At 56.4% G+C, this 14,418-nt stretch overlaps 1 protein-coding gene across 2 annotated transcripts in view; it reads left to right on the forward strand.

Moving 5' to 3' along the window:
• The window catches only part of RPRD1B (regulation of nuclear pre-mRNA domain containing 1B), a 46,900-nt gene extending 35,679 nt beyond the window's left edge, over positions 1–11,221 (forward strand). The window contains exons 7-8 of one of the 2 annotated variants that reach the window (XR_009454987.1): positions 7–9,897; positions 10,601–11,221. Coding sequence is in view for 1 of the 2 variants with exons in the window: in XM_059713117.1 (XP_059569100.1) it covers positions 10,601–10,648 (48 nt within the window). In the remaining variant the exon portion in view is untranslated. The remainder of the gene's footprint in view (positions 1–6; positions 9,898–10,600) is intronic. The other variant, XM_059713117.1, reaches the window with a different exon arrangement.
• Positions 11,222–14,418: the final 3,197 nt, after the last annotated feature.

Raw genomic sequence — 14,418 nt, forward strand, 5'->3', positions numbered from 1 at the left:
CCGCAGACTCCATGTTGCTTTGGCACGCCCTGAATTTTGCTCGGTTTAAAGCTGTAGTTTCAACGTGCAGCAGCTGCTTGAAGTAGTCTTCACTTTGAAGAGCTCTGTCGCTGTGAAGCATCACTTGAGCCTGACAAATTGACAGTTGCTCTTTAACTGCTTGCAAACCAAACTAATGCATAATTCTCCTAGATCATCATGGCATCAAAGCAGACTCCTCCACTGGACGATCTTCTGTTTGGAGGGCAGAAGGTTTAGAAGGCAAATCAATCCGTAATTAATCCAAGTTGCACTGAGGCACATGTGTAAATAGCTGCATCCTCTAATTAGAGGTGGGAGCCAGGAATCTGACACCGAAACAGTTCTTGGTGCCTCTGTACTACACTGTCTGCAACCTCGCAGTCAAACGTATTTGCCGTTGAGAAGAGTGTGTGAAAGCAAACATCACATGGAAGTATGGTATGTGGACCAGGGCATGTATGATGCTATCATGAGGCTCTTCTGTCTAGTTGGCTTACCTGAGGGCTCCTTAAGATGATTTTAGAGCAGACCCACCTCATATCTAACATACCTATCGGGCTTGGAGTTAGAGAATGTCCATAAAACATTTTCCTGGTGTTCAAATTGTATACCAGCTTAGAAAATCCTGACCGAAATTCAGGGCTACTTTCATGACCATGAAAAGCATTTGGGAAATTGGGCACCCTCTTCCAGGGAGTGAGGAAAAAACCCATTCGACTCCCTTCACAGTGAAAATTCATCCTTTCCTGGCAGCCTTAAAAACTAAGGGAAGACTTTGAAAGATGCCAGCAGCAGGTAGGTGCTAGGCTATCTCCCCTTCGAGTTAAAGTAACAAAGTAAAGAAACTTTTGTTTTATTCAAGACTCTGTCTTCTACTCTTCTGTATGCCCTGCGGTGCTGGAGGATGGTACTTGGGCCCAGCGTAGGCTGTAATTAGCTTTTCCCCGTTGCTAACCCTGAGCATGCAGGGCTGTTGTGAAAAGCCACTGTAAAACGAGCAGCAATAACGTCCTCAAAGGGTAAAGCAGCCTGCAGCTGCCCTTGTGCTTTAGAGAGGGGGTGGGCAAAGGAGATCTGGGCTTTGGTCCCTTCAATACAATGGCAGGATGGGGCATGTGTAAATCACGGAGCATGAGTGTGTGTCCTGGAAAGGAGGCAGACTCAATGCTTCGCCTGCCCAAACCTCTGGCCCCCTCTCTTCTCTGACCACCCGGTAGTCTAGCCATGACCGGATTGCACACAAAACATGCATGCATCTACATAGCTCAGTCAGCATCTTGAGACTTTAGTAAACTTTACTCCAGTGGCCAGATGCATTTCAAAGTGCCCCTCCCTACTGCCCCTTGGCCCTGAAATACTTATTTCAGGCATTGCGACCTTGCATGTGACGGGTCCCAACCAGTTGCTTTTCACAGTTGAATCCGATCCTGGTTATATAGTCTATTAAAACGAGCACCATTTTCAACATTGCTTGTGCTGCCAATGCCAAACCTAGGTAGTGCCATGTGATAGATGAGGAGCATCCCTAGCTGCATTCAAGTCGAGGATAAGACTTGGACTCTGAAGGGGAAATCTCCTTTCATGCTGGCAAACAAGTGATGTCATTTTCAAAAATATGGCCCCAAAAGTCAAGGCAGATCTCAAGATCCTAGGACAGTCGGGCTGGAGGGGCCTCGCGTAACTAGTGCAGCCCCCTGCTCGAGGCAGAATCGTCCCGGACTCGACCATCCCAGCCAAGCGTCTGTCCAACCTGCTCTTGAAAACTCCCCAGGATGGAGATCCCACCACTTCTCTTGGCAGCCTGCTCCAGTGCTTGACCGCCCGTGTGCTCAGTTCCTCCTAATCTCCAACCTCAGCTTCCCCCTCTGAATCTTGAGGCCATTGCTCCTCTCCCTGTCCCCTTGAGGAAAGCCCATCTCCATCTTCTCTGCCATTGCCCTTCAGGTATATGAAGACTTATCAAGTGCCCTGTCTTGCAAGGGTGTAGTTAAGACTCTTGTATAGTTTTATTTTTTTCTTTTCTTTTAATCTTTGTTAAAAAAAAAATTTTTAGCTTTTAATGTTGAAAAATGTGTGACATCCTGTCTGCAGGGAGCTGAAATTTATTTCCCTAATTTGTGTGCCAGTACTCTTGATATTGCCACAGCTCAGTGAATAACTGATACTTTATTGCTGCTCCCCTGCACAGAGGGAAGGCATAAACAATGAGCTTTAATGAAAGTGCAGTTCTTCTCTGAACAGTGACTTTGTAAAACTTGCATTTTCTTGAACACGGTGTGTTCAATTACACTTGCTTCAGTGAGCAAAATAAATTGTTCCTGCTCCTTTCTTCTGCTACCCTCTACCACTCAATGGGAGGTAGAAAGGGTCTCTTCTGGCCTGGGCAGAAACAGAGCCCGTTTTGGAGTTGGCTTTTAATAGCATGTCTCTTGAACCCATCCAGTACTCCTAACACAAGAACTGCAGCTGCCCAATAACATTAATCTAATCAAAAACATTCATTAAATCCTTTGGCGCAGTATCTACAAATAGTTTTCATTCTTCCAGCTCCAAAGGCAGAATTGTCTGCCTCTCTCTCGTGATGTTAGCGACGAAGAATAGTGTTTGATATCCAAACAGGAGCTAGCGTTTGGAAAGCTCTGCTCTACTTCAGAAGCGAAAAAATATTGGAGATGGAAATCACTGAGATGCAGCAACCGTGCAACTGTCAGTGGGATCTTTGTGCGTGTTTCTAAACTTAAACGGCTGGTTTCGGCATCTGAGGAAAGCTGTGGTGGACCACGTTTAAGAAAACACAAAAGAAGTCCAGAGTTTCTCTTTTGGATGGCAAATGAATTATTAAGGCAGTGAAATCCTGCCTCGCGATCTGCATAAGCGTCCCCTCCAGCACAGTGCTCTGGTTGTAAGATTTGTGATTTGACTTGAGTTGAGTGGCCTTGAAGGCTGCGGGGTTTATTTAGCCCTGGGTTTGCAATTCAACCCCCTTTTTCCCTTTAGAAGAGAGAAGCCACTATGGACAGGGATGCTCGTTCCCTCATGGATGACTCCAATAAAGAAGAGCTGCAGGAGGTCCAGCTCAATAAACGTGAATGGTGCAGGACTCGCTGCTGCTGGGGGTCGTTGTGTTAATCATCTTTGGAGTTGTCCACACAGTACGGGCCAATAGCTCCTCATCACCTTTCCACTAAAGGATGGTTTTCTGATGACAATGAAGATGCAACAGTGAAGTGTCACGGAGGTGAGACAACCACCCCGGCATCTGCCAGGTAGCTGGAAGTGATGGACTCCCCGGTTAGTGCGCGGCTTGGCTGCCTCTCATATCCCCTTGCATCTCTAGAAGCTGCTGAATCTGGCATAGAGCAGACCAGGGCATTTCCAGGGTAGTATGCAATGCCACACTGCAGCATGCTCCAGGGAGAAGAGCTCTGAAGACATCTCTTTTCTACAGTGCCACTTTTCAGAAGGTACTGGATTTTGGGGAGCATTTTTCCCAGAGAGGGAAACCACTTTGAATTTGCTTCTTGCATGTGCACATATGGACTCGTGGGGAAATGGGCCTATAACTGGACACTGATGATGCCTTGAAACACTGTTCTGTGCTCCAGCCTCTCTGGCTGTGGTGACCAGATCCTCGAGACCCACCAGGTCCTAACGTGGTGACATCTCTTGCTGGATGTCCCCGGGTCGGGGGACAAGCCGGGGAAATGAAAACGCCTGGGGCACTAGGAAGGCAGTTGGATGGGGTTGTGTCATGATCTACTTTCCTTTTGCCTTGCAGCTGAACTGCAAGCTTCTGCCATCGATTCCTGTTGCACTCAGAGGACGGGATGTCTGACCTGTCGTGTTGGTGGCAGAGGGTGACTGATTGCCCAGGCCACTGCCATAGCCACACGTGGTGTCTGGGGTATCCTGGGTCTGTCAAGGGCTGAGGGAGCAGATCGTGTGGATGTCGGGTCCCTGTTGCATTCTCCCTGCCTCTGCCGCGTTTGTCCTTTGGCACAGAGTGGGCTGCAAAGGATTTTCCTCCTAATCCCTCAAAAGCAGCTTTTTGCAGCTTCCCTGATAGTGCTGGCAGGGGGTGTTGTTATCTTAGGAGGATGGATGACTTCTGATGGGTTTTCTGTTTCCTTTCAATTAGCTGTATTAGTAGCAGGGGAAGAAGGGGACATATCTCCTGGCTGGTTTCCCTGCGCTCATGTTGCTGTGGTTACTGTTTTTTTTACAGAGGTACCTGGTGCCAAAGAGTTGCAAACACCACCAGCCAAATGTGCCACCTGCAACGGCTAGCAATTTAGGTATAATCTTCTCCGATTTCCAGGAGGGTAGAGAGAGCCCAAGTGCTGCAGCAGGGGAGCAGCAGTGAGACTAGCAGGCTCTGCCGACTCCAGCTTTGTCTTCTGTGACTTTCTCTGGTTGCTGGCAGGAGTTGTGTCCTGGGCCGCGTCGCTCTGGAGCAGAGACCGAGTGTCAAGCCAACAAGGAAGCCGGGTGTGCGAGCTCTGCAGGGCTCCCCGAGAGCCTTCCCATGCTTCTCTGGGCTCCCTTTGCAATGCCACGCCAGTCCTGCACGGCCAGGGCCTTTATCTAGTCAGCCAAGCCTGTTCTTGGCTCCTGCCACCGCCTACCAGTTGAGGGGAATGCAGAGACCAGGGGGGCACGGAGCAGGTGGCCTTGTGTCCTCCTCCTCGTCAGCATAAGGGTAACAGTCCCTTTGCTGGCCTCAAATGTTCACAAGCAGCCGGTCCCTAGCACAGGTGAAGGAAGCACAGCAGCTTCCTTCCAAGTAGGTAGCGCCCCTGAGTCGATGGCCAGCGCCGCGCTCCGCTCCTAGCATTGCTCTCCCGACCGTCCCTGGCAGGAGTTCAGGGCCCAGGCCTCTGGGAAACGTTAGTGAGCCCGTGCTTAGGGCCAGGGTGGTGGCGGAGGGCAATGTAGTCGAGAGCGGCAGGGGGAGAAGGGGAAGGTTGGCGGGTGAGCGGCCCCTCGCTGCGGCAGGGTCGGTGCCGCTTGGGCACTAGCCGCAGAACCCCAGTAAAGACCCGTTTCCGTCGGCTCAGCTGGCTGGTCGCAGACCGGTCTCTCTGCCGTGGCGGCAGTGGTTATGAAAGCCCCTTAAATCCCCCGCTGCTGCAGCCCCCCCGATCACTTCTCTCTGCCGCTTCTGCCTCGCCTCTGACAACAGATGTTCCTGGCAGGCGGCCCGCTTGCCTTGGGGGAGAGATGCATTCACCTGGCTCCTTCTCCCCGCAGCTCCGCCTCGCTAATCCCCTGGCACATTCCTCCTTGCATGGGTTTTGATAGCATGGGGGCAGCCTGGGGCCACTGGCTTATTCCTGCCATGCTGTTTTCTTGTGGAGCCGGGCCAGCCCTTTCCCAATGAGCCTTGCGGGCTCCGGGCTGTGTTGACTTACCCTGAAACAAACCCATGAGACGAGGGTGTGTGCATGTGTCTCGTTGCTCCATCACCCGCTGGTTCGGGCACTAACCTGGGATGCAGAGACCAGGGTTCAGCCCCTGGTCAGCCTGATTCACAGCAGTGTTATTCGGGCCGAACAGGCTCCCATAACTGGTATCTGGGCAATGGGGAGGGGGATCTCCTGGTTACTGCTTGACATGACAGATGAGCCCAAAGACAGGGAGACGAATAGGCTGCCAACAGAGCCACTGAGCCAAAGCACTGAGAAAAATAGCCCCAAACCTGATGTGAAACTATGCCGTGGGGTTGTGGTGGTGCTGGCTGTGCACGTGGGTACTCTGCTTCCACGTGCCCCTGGGGGTTTGCTCGGGTGAACGGGCACCGAGACGCAGCCAGCAGGCTAAATGCCAGGGGCAGGGACATGCCTTGTAGCCACAACTAGCACGGACCTCGGAAAAATCTGCCGGAAAGCAGTCTTGTCCCAGAGCTGCTCTGCCCCCAGGATTTAACGCGTATTGGCTATCTCCTTATTTCGTGTCAGCGGGTCTCCACTTTCAACTCTTTGCTGCTGTTAGGAAGAGCCCCAGTGGCACTTCAAGAGCAGCCGATGTTGGGACCTTCTTTCTAGGCTGCTTGGCTTTTGGAAAGGGATGCATGAGTGTGAATGGAAAAGAAGTGCTTCTGGCAGAGAGAGGCAGCTGCATTCGCGGCTCTGGTGTATTTTTACGTCATCCCTTTGCTTTGTGTGCATCCGTCCTGTGCTTCGCACCTTTCTTGCCGGGGTTGAAAGGCTACTGGGCCACTACAGCTGCACCCGGTACCGAATTGGAGCCAGCATCAAAACTCTGCTCCGGGTTTCCTTGGCTCCTAAGGGTTGTGTGAAGAGTTCGCTCCAGGCGAGCGCAGAGATCCTGTTCTCATCCTCCCGGTGACTGAAGGCACTCGGCAGAGAGCGTTGCTTCCAGGGCCGTGCTGTTTTTTGCGGTCTGTGAAAACTGCCTGGCTGAGCCCCTGGGATCCCGTTCCTCACTGCTGTCGAGTTGCCACACGCCTGGGCACAGGTGGCCGGTGCTTTGAAAAGGCGCCATTGAAAGTCCTACAGAAATGCAAAGCCGCATAGTTTTCTTTTTAGTGCAGCTTGCTGGTCCATTAACTGGAGCCCTCGAGGCCATGACAAGCTGGCTGGCATTTCCTGGGCAGGGCGGGTTATTCTCTGCCCGTTTGGAGCTGTCTTGCACCGTCTCAGCACTTGGAAAAGACATTCAGTGTCCAGCTGTGTCCATGCAGCTGCAAATGCTACTGCCTGTGCTACCGTAGTGCCTAGCAGCCCTCGCTGTGGGCAGGACACTGCCTGTCGAGCCCTGGGTGACCTAGAGCAGCGGTTCTCCGTCTCTGGGCCCTTCCTCCCAGCACCAGGCTGCTCTGTGCGTGCTGGTGATGGCAGGGACAGCAGGGCAGTTGGCGCTGAGAACCAGGGTGTGCAGGGGATGAAAGGCTGGGAACTACCGACCTGGAGCCTTATTCACGCGGTGGCTGCATCGCCCCAGCCTCGCGTTGGTATTTTACCCTGTGCTGGGAAAGACCCCAGCTCTGCTGGCATAGTCCGTCAGCCAGGCGTCGTCGTGGCTGTATGCAAGCGGCTGATGGAGAGGCCTTGCCCTTGTTCCTCAGCTCCTGGTGCATGGGGTGGGGTGGCCGCGGGGGGACGAGTTGGGCACAGAGCTGTGATTAGCACAAGCAGGCTCCCAAGCTCACCGGCCCAGCACTGCAAATGGATGCACATGATTAGCGCTGTGCTAATCATTATTTTATCAGTCCGGGTTGACTCCAAGTTATTTTTTTACTGATGCTTCGAGCCCCCGGGATCCCGGCTCGGCACAGCCATGCACAGTGATGGTCCTTGCCACGTGGCCCTGCAGCTTTCCCAGCACCGAGGGACGTTCCTGACCAGGCGGAGGAGCTGGGAAGGGGCCTGCCTTTAACCCCACGCTAGAGGCTCGGTGGCGACGGGGGCTCCAGGGCAGCCCGTCCGGCCCTGGGTGCGGTGCGGGCTGCAGCGGGTTGCATGCTGGGACTTACAGTGGCTGTTTCTGAGGCTGGAATGAACAAACTGGCTGTGCTGAAAGCTCCCTCTTCTCCCCGATCTGCTCAGCTGACAGACGAGAGTTCGCAGCTGGGGGTGGGCAGTCGCGCTGTCCTCTGTGTCCCCCGAGGCAGAGGTGAGGCCTGCTCCGAGTCGGCCTTGGAGAAGAACAGCCCTTTGCAGCAAATGCGAGCTCTCCGCTGGTGTTCACGGATGAATGCAAATCCAAGGCCCAGAAACGAGGGTCCAGCCAGCTGGGACATCTTCACCGCTGCTCCCCCCATGTCCTGCAATAGCACAAACTCATGGACTCACACCGGGGACTCGGTGGCTTAGGCTCATCCCCACTGATTTTGCCCCATGCTGTGCTGAAAAGTGGCAAGCCAGACGGCACGAGTTCAGTCGGTTCAGACCGGTGTTCACCCAGGGGACGTTCGCCCCCGCTTGCCCATTGTTGGATGCCGGCAGTCGTGGCCTTTTAGCAGCTCTGAGCGCTGAGGTTACGCGTGCAAAGGGGAGGTTGGGAAAAAGACAATTTCTGAAGCTAATTATTTTTGCTGGGCAGCTCATTACGTGAAGTAGAGCCTGGGTAACGGTGCGGTGGGGATTATTAATGACCCTCTACCTGCTCTGGAGAAAGTTTTACAACTGAAGTCATGCAGCGGGGGCAGAGGAGGGTGCAGCCGCTTCACGTGTTGCCTGAAATAGGAGCTTTGGGGGGGGTTTCCCCCTTCAAGGGCGTTTAAAGGTTTTGCCGTGAAGCACCGAGCCGCGGCAAGAGCTCCAAGCCAGGAGGGGCAGGAGGAGCTGGGTAGCAGGAGCCGGACCGCCCTGTAGCATAGACTCTGACCTCTGCATTGGCCAAGGAGGCTTCCAGCAGTGGTGGTCGTGGTGGCTTACGTGAGATGGACACGTGGCAAGAGGGAACAGGGCGCAGTCCCTGTCTGCAATGACCAGCGAGTAGATGTGCCCCTAGTACGGGGCAGCAGCTCACGTACATTGTAAAGCACGTAGCGTTTCCCCCCAAGCTGCCTCTGTCCTGCCCCTCAACTGATCACTCAACCCATCTTCTCCCAGCTGCCCCTGGACCACCCGGGTGTAGCTCGGGATGCTCTGGACAGGATACCCGGCGGGCAGGCAGCTCGGAGAAGTGTTGCATGTGCCCCTCCCCTCCCGTCTGCCTTTGCTCGGTGCCCAGCGTTTCCTGCTATCCCTTGGAAGTCGGGAAACGAGAGGAATAGGAAATGAAGCAGGGAGACTGGGCAAGGAGCAAACGTTTTCCCTCATCCTGCAGACACAAAGCAGGCGTCTGCAGGTCCCTGGATGCTGGCGTGCGAGCGCCGAGGGCAGCAGGTTTGCTGGGGTGAGAGTATGGCTCGAGGGAGATGCCCCGTGATAAAACCTCCCTCGAGAGAGGGCTCGGGATCCGGTTAGGCCCGTGCACGTTCCTGCTGAAGTCCAGGGACGGCGCAGACACCGCTGGCCCTGGAAGCAGCTCAGGAATGTGTCACAGCGCAGGCTTTTCTTGCTGTGAAAGATGAAGCGCTGCACACCCCGGGGTCCTTCCCGCATGTAATTACTGCTCGGAAACGGGCCCTGACATCCTTTCGCTGCCCGGCTCCGGTTCCCCACGGGGACCAGGTCTCCAGAGTGCCGTAAATCAGGAATGAAACTCTCAGCTGTAACCGTGTTTGTGATTCAGAGGTAACTTCCTTCTCCGAGGAGCAAGAGCTCAGCCTGCTTCTAGGGACAAAAACCCAGGCGTCCCGGCCGCGGCGCGCGGGGCTGTGAGCAGAGCAGATAGCAGCGGTGAGGCTGAACGAGAAGCTAGGGAATTCCTGGGTCTATTGGAAAATGTCCTTGGGGATGCAGTACATTGGCAGATTTGTCACGGTACTTTAGAAAATGTAAACTGCCTGCCGACCCGCTTTGTTCTTGATAGCATGCTTGCACATAGCTCGTCCCCGAGGGAGCAGCAGATGATCCAGGACTGGTAGGCCTTTTCCATCACTGTCTTCCTGGCTTCGGAGTAAATAAAGGGATTTACAGTGAGGGTGACTGAATGAAGCTGAGCATTCATTTTTTTCCCTTTTAAACGAAGCTTTTCCCGAAGTGAGATCGCTACATCTGTTGCAAATTGGACTAATAAGGTATTGCCAATGAGGCATTCCAGCTTGTTCATTAGCGTTACACGTCTTGCTTTCCTCTTTCTGTGACACGCCGCTGTGCCGTTACTTAACGAACGGTTTCAATAAGACTCAGCCTACCGAACGGCAAAGGAGAGTCCGAGATGTTCAAAGAAGGGGTCTTCTGTCGTGACGCTCAGGGCTGCTGCTGTTGTGCGCGGCTAAATAAACTGACTGGCCCTTGACACGAGGTGTGTTTTTTACTCTGCAAAATGCTGAATTCAGCTGTGGCATCTCCTTCACGGGAGGCTTTGGAGAGGAGTCCGCGCTCTGGGCCGGGCTGGAAGAGCAGGGGCTGCCGAGAATGGAGCTGGCTGACCTTGGAGGGTCCTCCAGCACCGCGATCCCTGGTTTTGTGTCTCTCCCTCGCCACGGCCCTCTGCTCCTGCTGCCCAAGGGCGTTCTGTGATTGCAGAACAGAGTCTGGACAGCTTTAAAAGCCTAGCAGGGTTTGAAAGGAATCGGTCCAGTCGTCCCCTTTGTTATATCTGGCAGGAGAAGCAAGTGCGCTGCAGTGCCGTCGGCCTGTGTTTACTTGCCTGGCGGGCTGGCGGAGACGGGGGCTCTGGCAGCATGGGGGGGACGTGAGGGTAACTGGAGGGAAGGGTCTGAGCTCCTTCGGCCTGCGCGGAGCCGCTTCGCCTCCTTTTTGCTCCGTGATGCAGGTCTCCCGTATTGCACGTAGGAGATGCGGAAGGGGCCGCGTGAGCGTTGGCCGTGCGCCTTCCAGGTGTGCTCCCAGTAGAAACGCACAAGCGGGACCGGACGTGAAATGCGGGCGTCTGGTTCTGGAGCGCGGTGCCCGCTGGAGAACGCTTCGCACGCGGTGGACGCCGCCTGGGCCTCCTCCGCTCGTTCTGCCTGCTGAAGCTGTGCTCCTCTTTGTCTTTCCAGATGCCCGGAGGCTCGGCCCTGCTCCCTGCCTCTCTGCTCTTCGTCTAGTCACTCTCCTCCGGCGGGGCTGGCGGGCCGGCCCTGCCGTCACTGCCCAGATGCCTCCCACGCAAGACATGACCCCGACGGGTGGCACCGCTTGGAGACCTGCCTACGTGCAGCTGAGATGGGCACGTTCGCCATGGCTAGGGCCGTGCTTGTGCCGCTCGACTCATCCATGCAGCAAAGCTCCCTGCGGTCTCCCATGACCAGGGGCTGAAGTCTGCCTTGTATGTGCCTGTGCTGCCCGTTTGCCGCCCGCCTCGGGCTGATGCTGCAGGAGAACACGCCTGGCCCTTAGCGCAACGCAGAACCGCCGCGGCGCCGGCGGGAGGAGTGCCCGGCGCGGGCAAGGACGGAGGCAGGAGCTCCCCGGGTGCAGCGAGCAGAACTTGCCCTGCAATGAGGTGGCCGTCCGGCCGTCCGGGGGCTCATCCATCCCCTCTGATGCCCAGGCCTGCTCCCATGCCTTGCGTGGCCCAGCTCCAGAGGAAGTCTGCCCTGGTGCATGGGGAAGGCTCATCCTGATAGCATCTCATTTCTCAGTGTAGAGATATGTCCCTCTATGAAGAGTACACGCGACCCTATTTTCCTACTCACTTTCTTCCTGTTAACCATCAGGGGTGGGGGAAGTTCATTTCTTTTCAGGGACAGGATTGAGCGGGGGCAAGTTGCACAGGTGCGTCCAGGTTGGTAAGGGCCCTCCAGGGTGCAGCTGCCTTGGGGAGGTGACGGAGACCCAGTCTGGGGACAGCGCGGGCAATTGTCCTGCCCGACTGCTGCAGGGTTCACGTGGAAGCAGCGGGGCCAGGACAGGAGGCAAAGACGGAGGGGCTGGCAGAGAGGATGAGCACCTGGGGACCTGGCGCAGTTGGCCCAGGCTGGTGCAGTGCTACAAGCCTCGTGCTCCCCCCGCCGCCTGGGCGACCCGTGCAACCAGCTGCCGTCGGTGGGCCTGGTTGTGGTCTGCTTTTGGGAATCAGTCCTCTTCGTGGGAGGTGTGGGCTGAGCCCTGGCTGCAAGGTCAGGACCAGACTCCTAGGGCCAGGAGCTCAAGGATTTAACGGGGGACGTTCCTATGGTCCCACACTTCCCTTTGCTCCTCTTGGCGCTTGCAATTTCCTTGCGTCTCTCCCGTGTCCTTGGGCCTGGCAGGCTCCGCAGACCTGTGTCCCATCCCTCTTTCCTGGCATCCTTGAACAAAGTCGAGCGCATTGGGCTGAATGATGGGAGGTGCGAGAGCTGCAAGAAAGGAGCCTTTAGTGATTCGGCCAGCTGGTCCAGCGCCCGCGGGAGCCTGACAAATGCCAGCACTGAGATGAGAAATGCCTGGAGAGACGCCCCTCGCAGCTCCCCCATCTCCACTGGCCTCGTGCCCTGCCGCCTCTCCCGCCCGCCCCTCACTCCGTCCTGGCCGGGGCTGGAGGCGAGGTTGGTGCTGACCCGGTGGCTCTGGGGCCGCGTGCTGCATTTAGCATGTCTGCTCTGCTCCCCCTGTCTGGCCCTCGGGGCCGGGGCTGCGTCCCAGCACCTCGGCAGAGGCCCAGAGCCTCCGTCCTCTGCCGCAGCCCTGGGGCCGAGGGTTTACAGCCCTGGAGCCTGCCAACCTGTTCACAGCCCTCGGGAGGTGCCTCCTGCAAAGGGAAGAGACCCGGTTCTGCTAACACGTCCCCGGCGAGTCGCGTGCCACCAGCAATGTTGGCTGTGGGCGCTCTGTCCCCTCCTGCCTCGAGATGGGTGTAGCTGTGGGGAGCTCTTCAGCTCCTACAGCAAGTTCCCTGCGGCCGGCCCGTGTTGTCCGCGCAGACGAGCATGGTCCCGCTCCCCACCGAGGTTTCTGGGAAACTCCAGCTGGATGCCGGCCGGGCAGCAAGTCCTCCTCCTCCAGCGCTTTGCTGGGTCGTGGGCAGCGTGATTTCTCTAGAGAGCTCGCGGCTGATAAAGGGAGATGATTTATTCGGGAATTATGCACGCCCGGAGGGTTTTTGGGAACTTGGTGATGGGAAGCATTGCTATTAGTTATGTGGAGCCGGTGGGGGGATGCTTCCAGGGCACAGGGTATCGGAGGAAATCCTTGGCTTAATCCATTTCTGTTCACAGCGTTTCTGCTGGGGCCGCTGGCACGAGAGCTTAGTGTCACTCCTAGCAGATGTCAAACAGGCCTGGACTGGGACCATGTCAGCAAGGGCGACCTAGGGGAGAGCATCCCATGGGAAACCCCTGCACATCTCCGGGCAGGGCTTTGCAGCACCACAGCCACCACGCTGGTTTCCCACTGTCCCCCGGCGCATCCAGCCCGGCACCACGGGCATATCCCAAGGGCCCCGATGTGCTCGCAGGCGGAGCACATAGATGATTTAGTGGGTGGGAGGACCGGGGGCTGGTGCCAAAGCCTCGTAGCCGGCTGGGCATGGAGCCGTTCCCTTTGCACCCCCAGCCTGCTGCAGTCCCGTGTGAGATGAGCCGCTCCTGCTGGGTCCAATTAGAGGCAACCTTTTGCAATGCATTCGCTCGTGAAATTTGCTGGCAATCTGGAACTGAGAAGGGAAAGGTGCAAAAGAGGCCAGAGCCGCCTCGCTGAGCCGAACCAGGAGCCGTAAAGGCTTTAACGAGCTGCCTCTTAGCCGCTCCAGCTGCTCGGGTGCCAGGGACATGGCTGAGGAGGGAGCCCTAAAGAAGATGGATCACTGTGCAAATCCCTCCCTAGTGCCACAGCAAAGGTTTAGAGGCTCATTTAGGGCCAGGCGTTCGGGATGAGTGTGTCTGCCGTCTGCTCCCAGCTCTGCTCTGGCTGTGGCGTGGGCTTCTCCTTGTTTGCAGGGCTCCAGACCTGCAGCTGCGTGCGCAGCTCGGCCAGCATCTGCACCAGGGTCCCCAGCAGAGGGGGAAGGCAGCCTTTGCAGCATAGTTGTGACAGGGTCCCTCCAAACTGGGCACCTGGCACCCGCCCCCAAGACGGCCAGGGTTACGGCAGCTAAATACCATCATCTCTCGGGTCCGGATCTCAACCGTGCCGTAGGCTGAGCTGTCCTGTAGCTGTCCTTTAATTGCAGGAGGGCAGGAGCTAGAGGCCTGACCCCTGTGCACCCGGGCACTGCACCCGCACGGTCCCTGCCCCAAGGAGCTGGCTGTTCATAGAGGCAGGGCAGGGAAATGCTGGGAGGAGAAACAGTGGGGGTGGAGAGGGCTCTGGCCTGTGCTCTGGGGCTTGTTTGTAGACAATGAGGTTTGGGGGACCTCAGGAGTCGCATCTAGTCCAACCCCCTGCTCCAAGCAGGACCAGCCCCAGCTGCATCATCCCAGCCAAGGCTTTGTCTACCCAGGTCTTCAAAACCCCCAAGGATGGAGACTTCACCACCTCTCTGGGTGACCTGCTCCAGTGCTTTACTGCCTTCCTAATATCCAACCTAAACTCCCCTTGCTGCAACTGGAGCCCATTGCTCCTTGTTCTTTCATCTGCCCCCACCGAGCCCAGTCCTCCCGCCCGTCTCCCGGGCTGTGAGGATCCTGTCGTTCCTTGTGACGGGACGGGCCGCCCCGCAGCAGCCCTGGAGGAGCTGCAGTAAGGATGGGAGAAGGAGAGGGGTCCCCCAGAAGGAGCTGGCAGGGGAGCAGTCATGGTGGAGGGCTGCGTGGGTGGGCGCGGGGCTGGCTGTGGGCAGGCGGCTGTGCGGGGGTGCAGGTTTCGCTGCAGGTGGAGGCTGGTGCAGGGTTTTATTGCAAGGTTTGCTGCGTGCTCTGCGTGGGGCTGGGGGCTCTCTGGGGTCTGCATGGCAGTG

This window comes from Alligator mississippiensis, chromosome 9, assembly GCF_030867095.1.
Source record: "Alligator mississippiensis isolate rAllMis1 chromosome 9, rAllMis1, whole genome shotgun sequence".
Classification (NCBI taxonomy): Eukaryota; Metazoa; Chordata; order Crocodylia; family Alligatoridae; genus Alligator; species Alligator mississippiensis.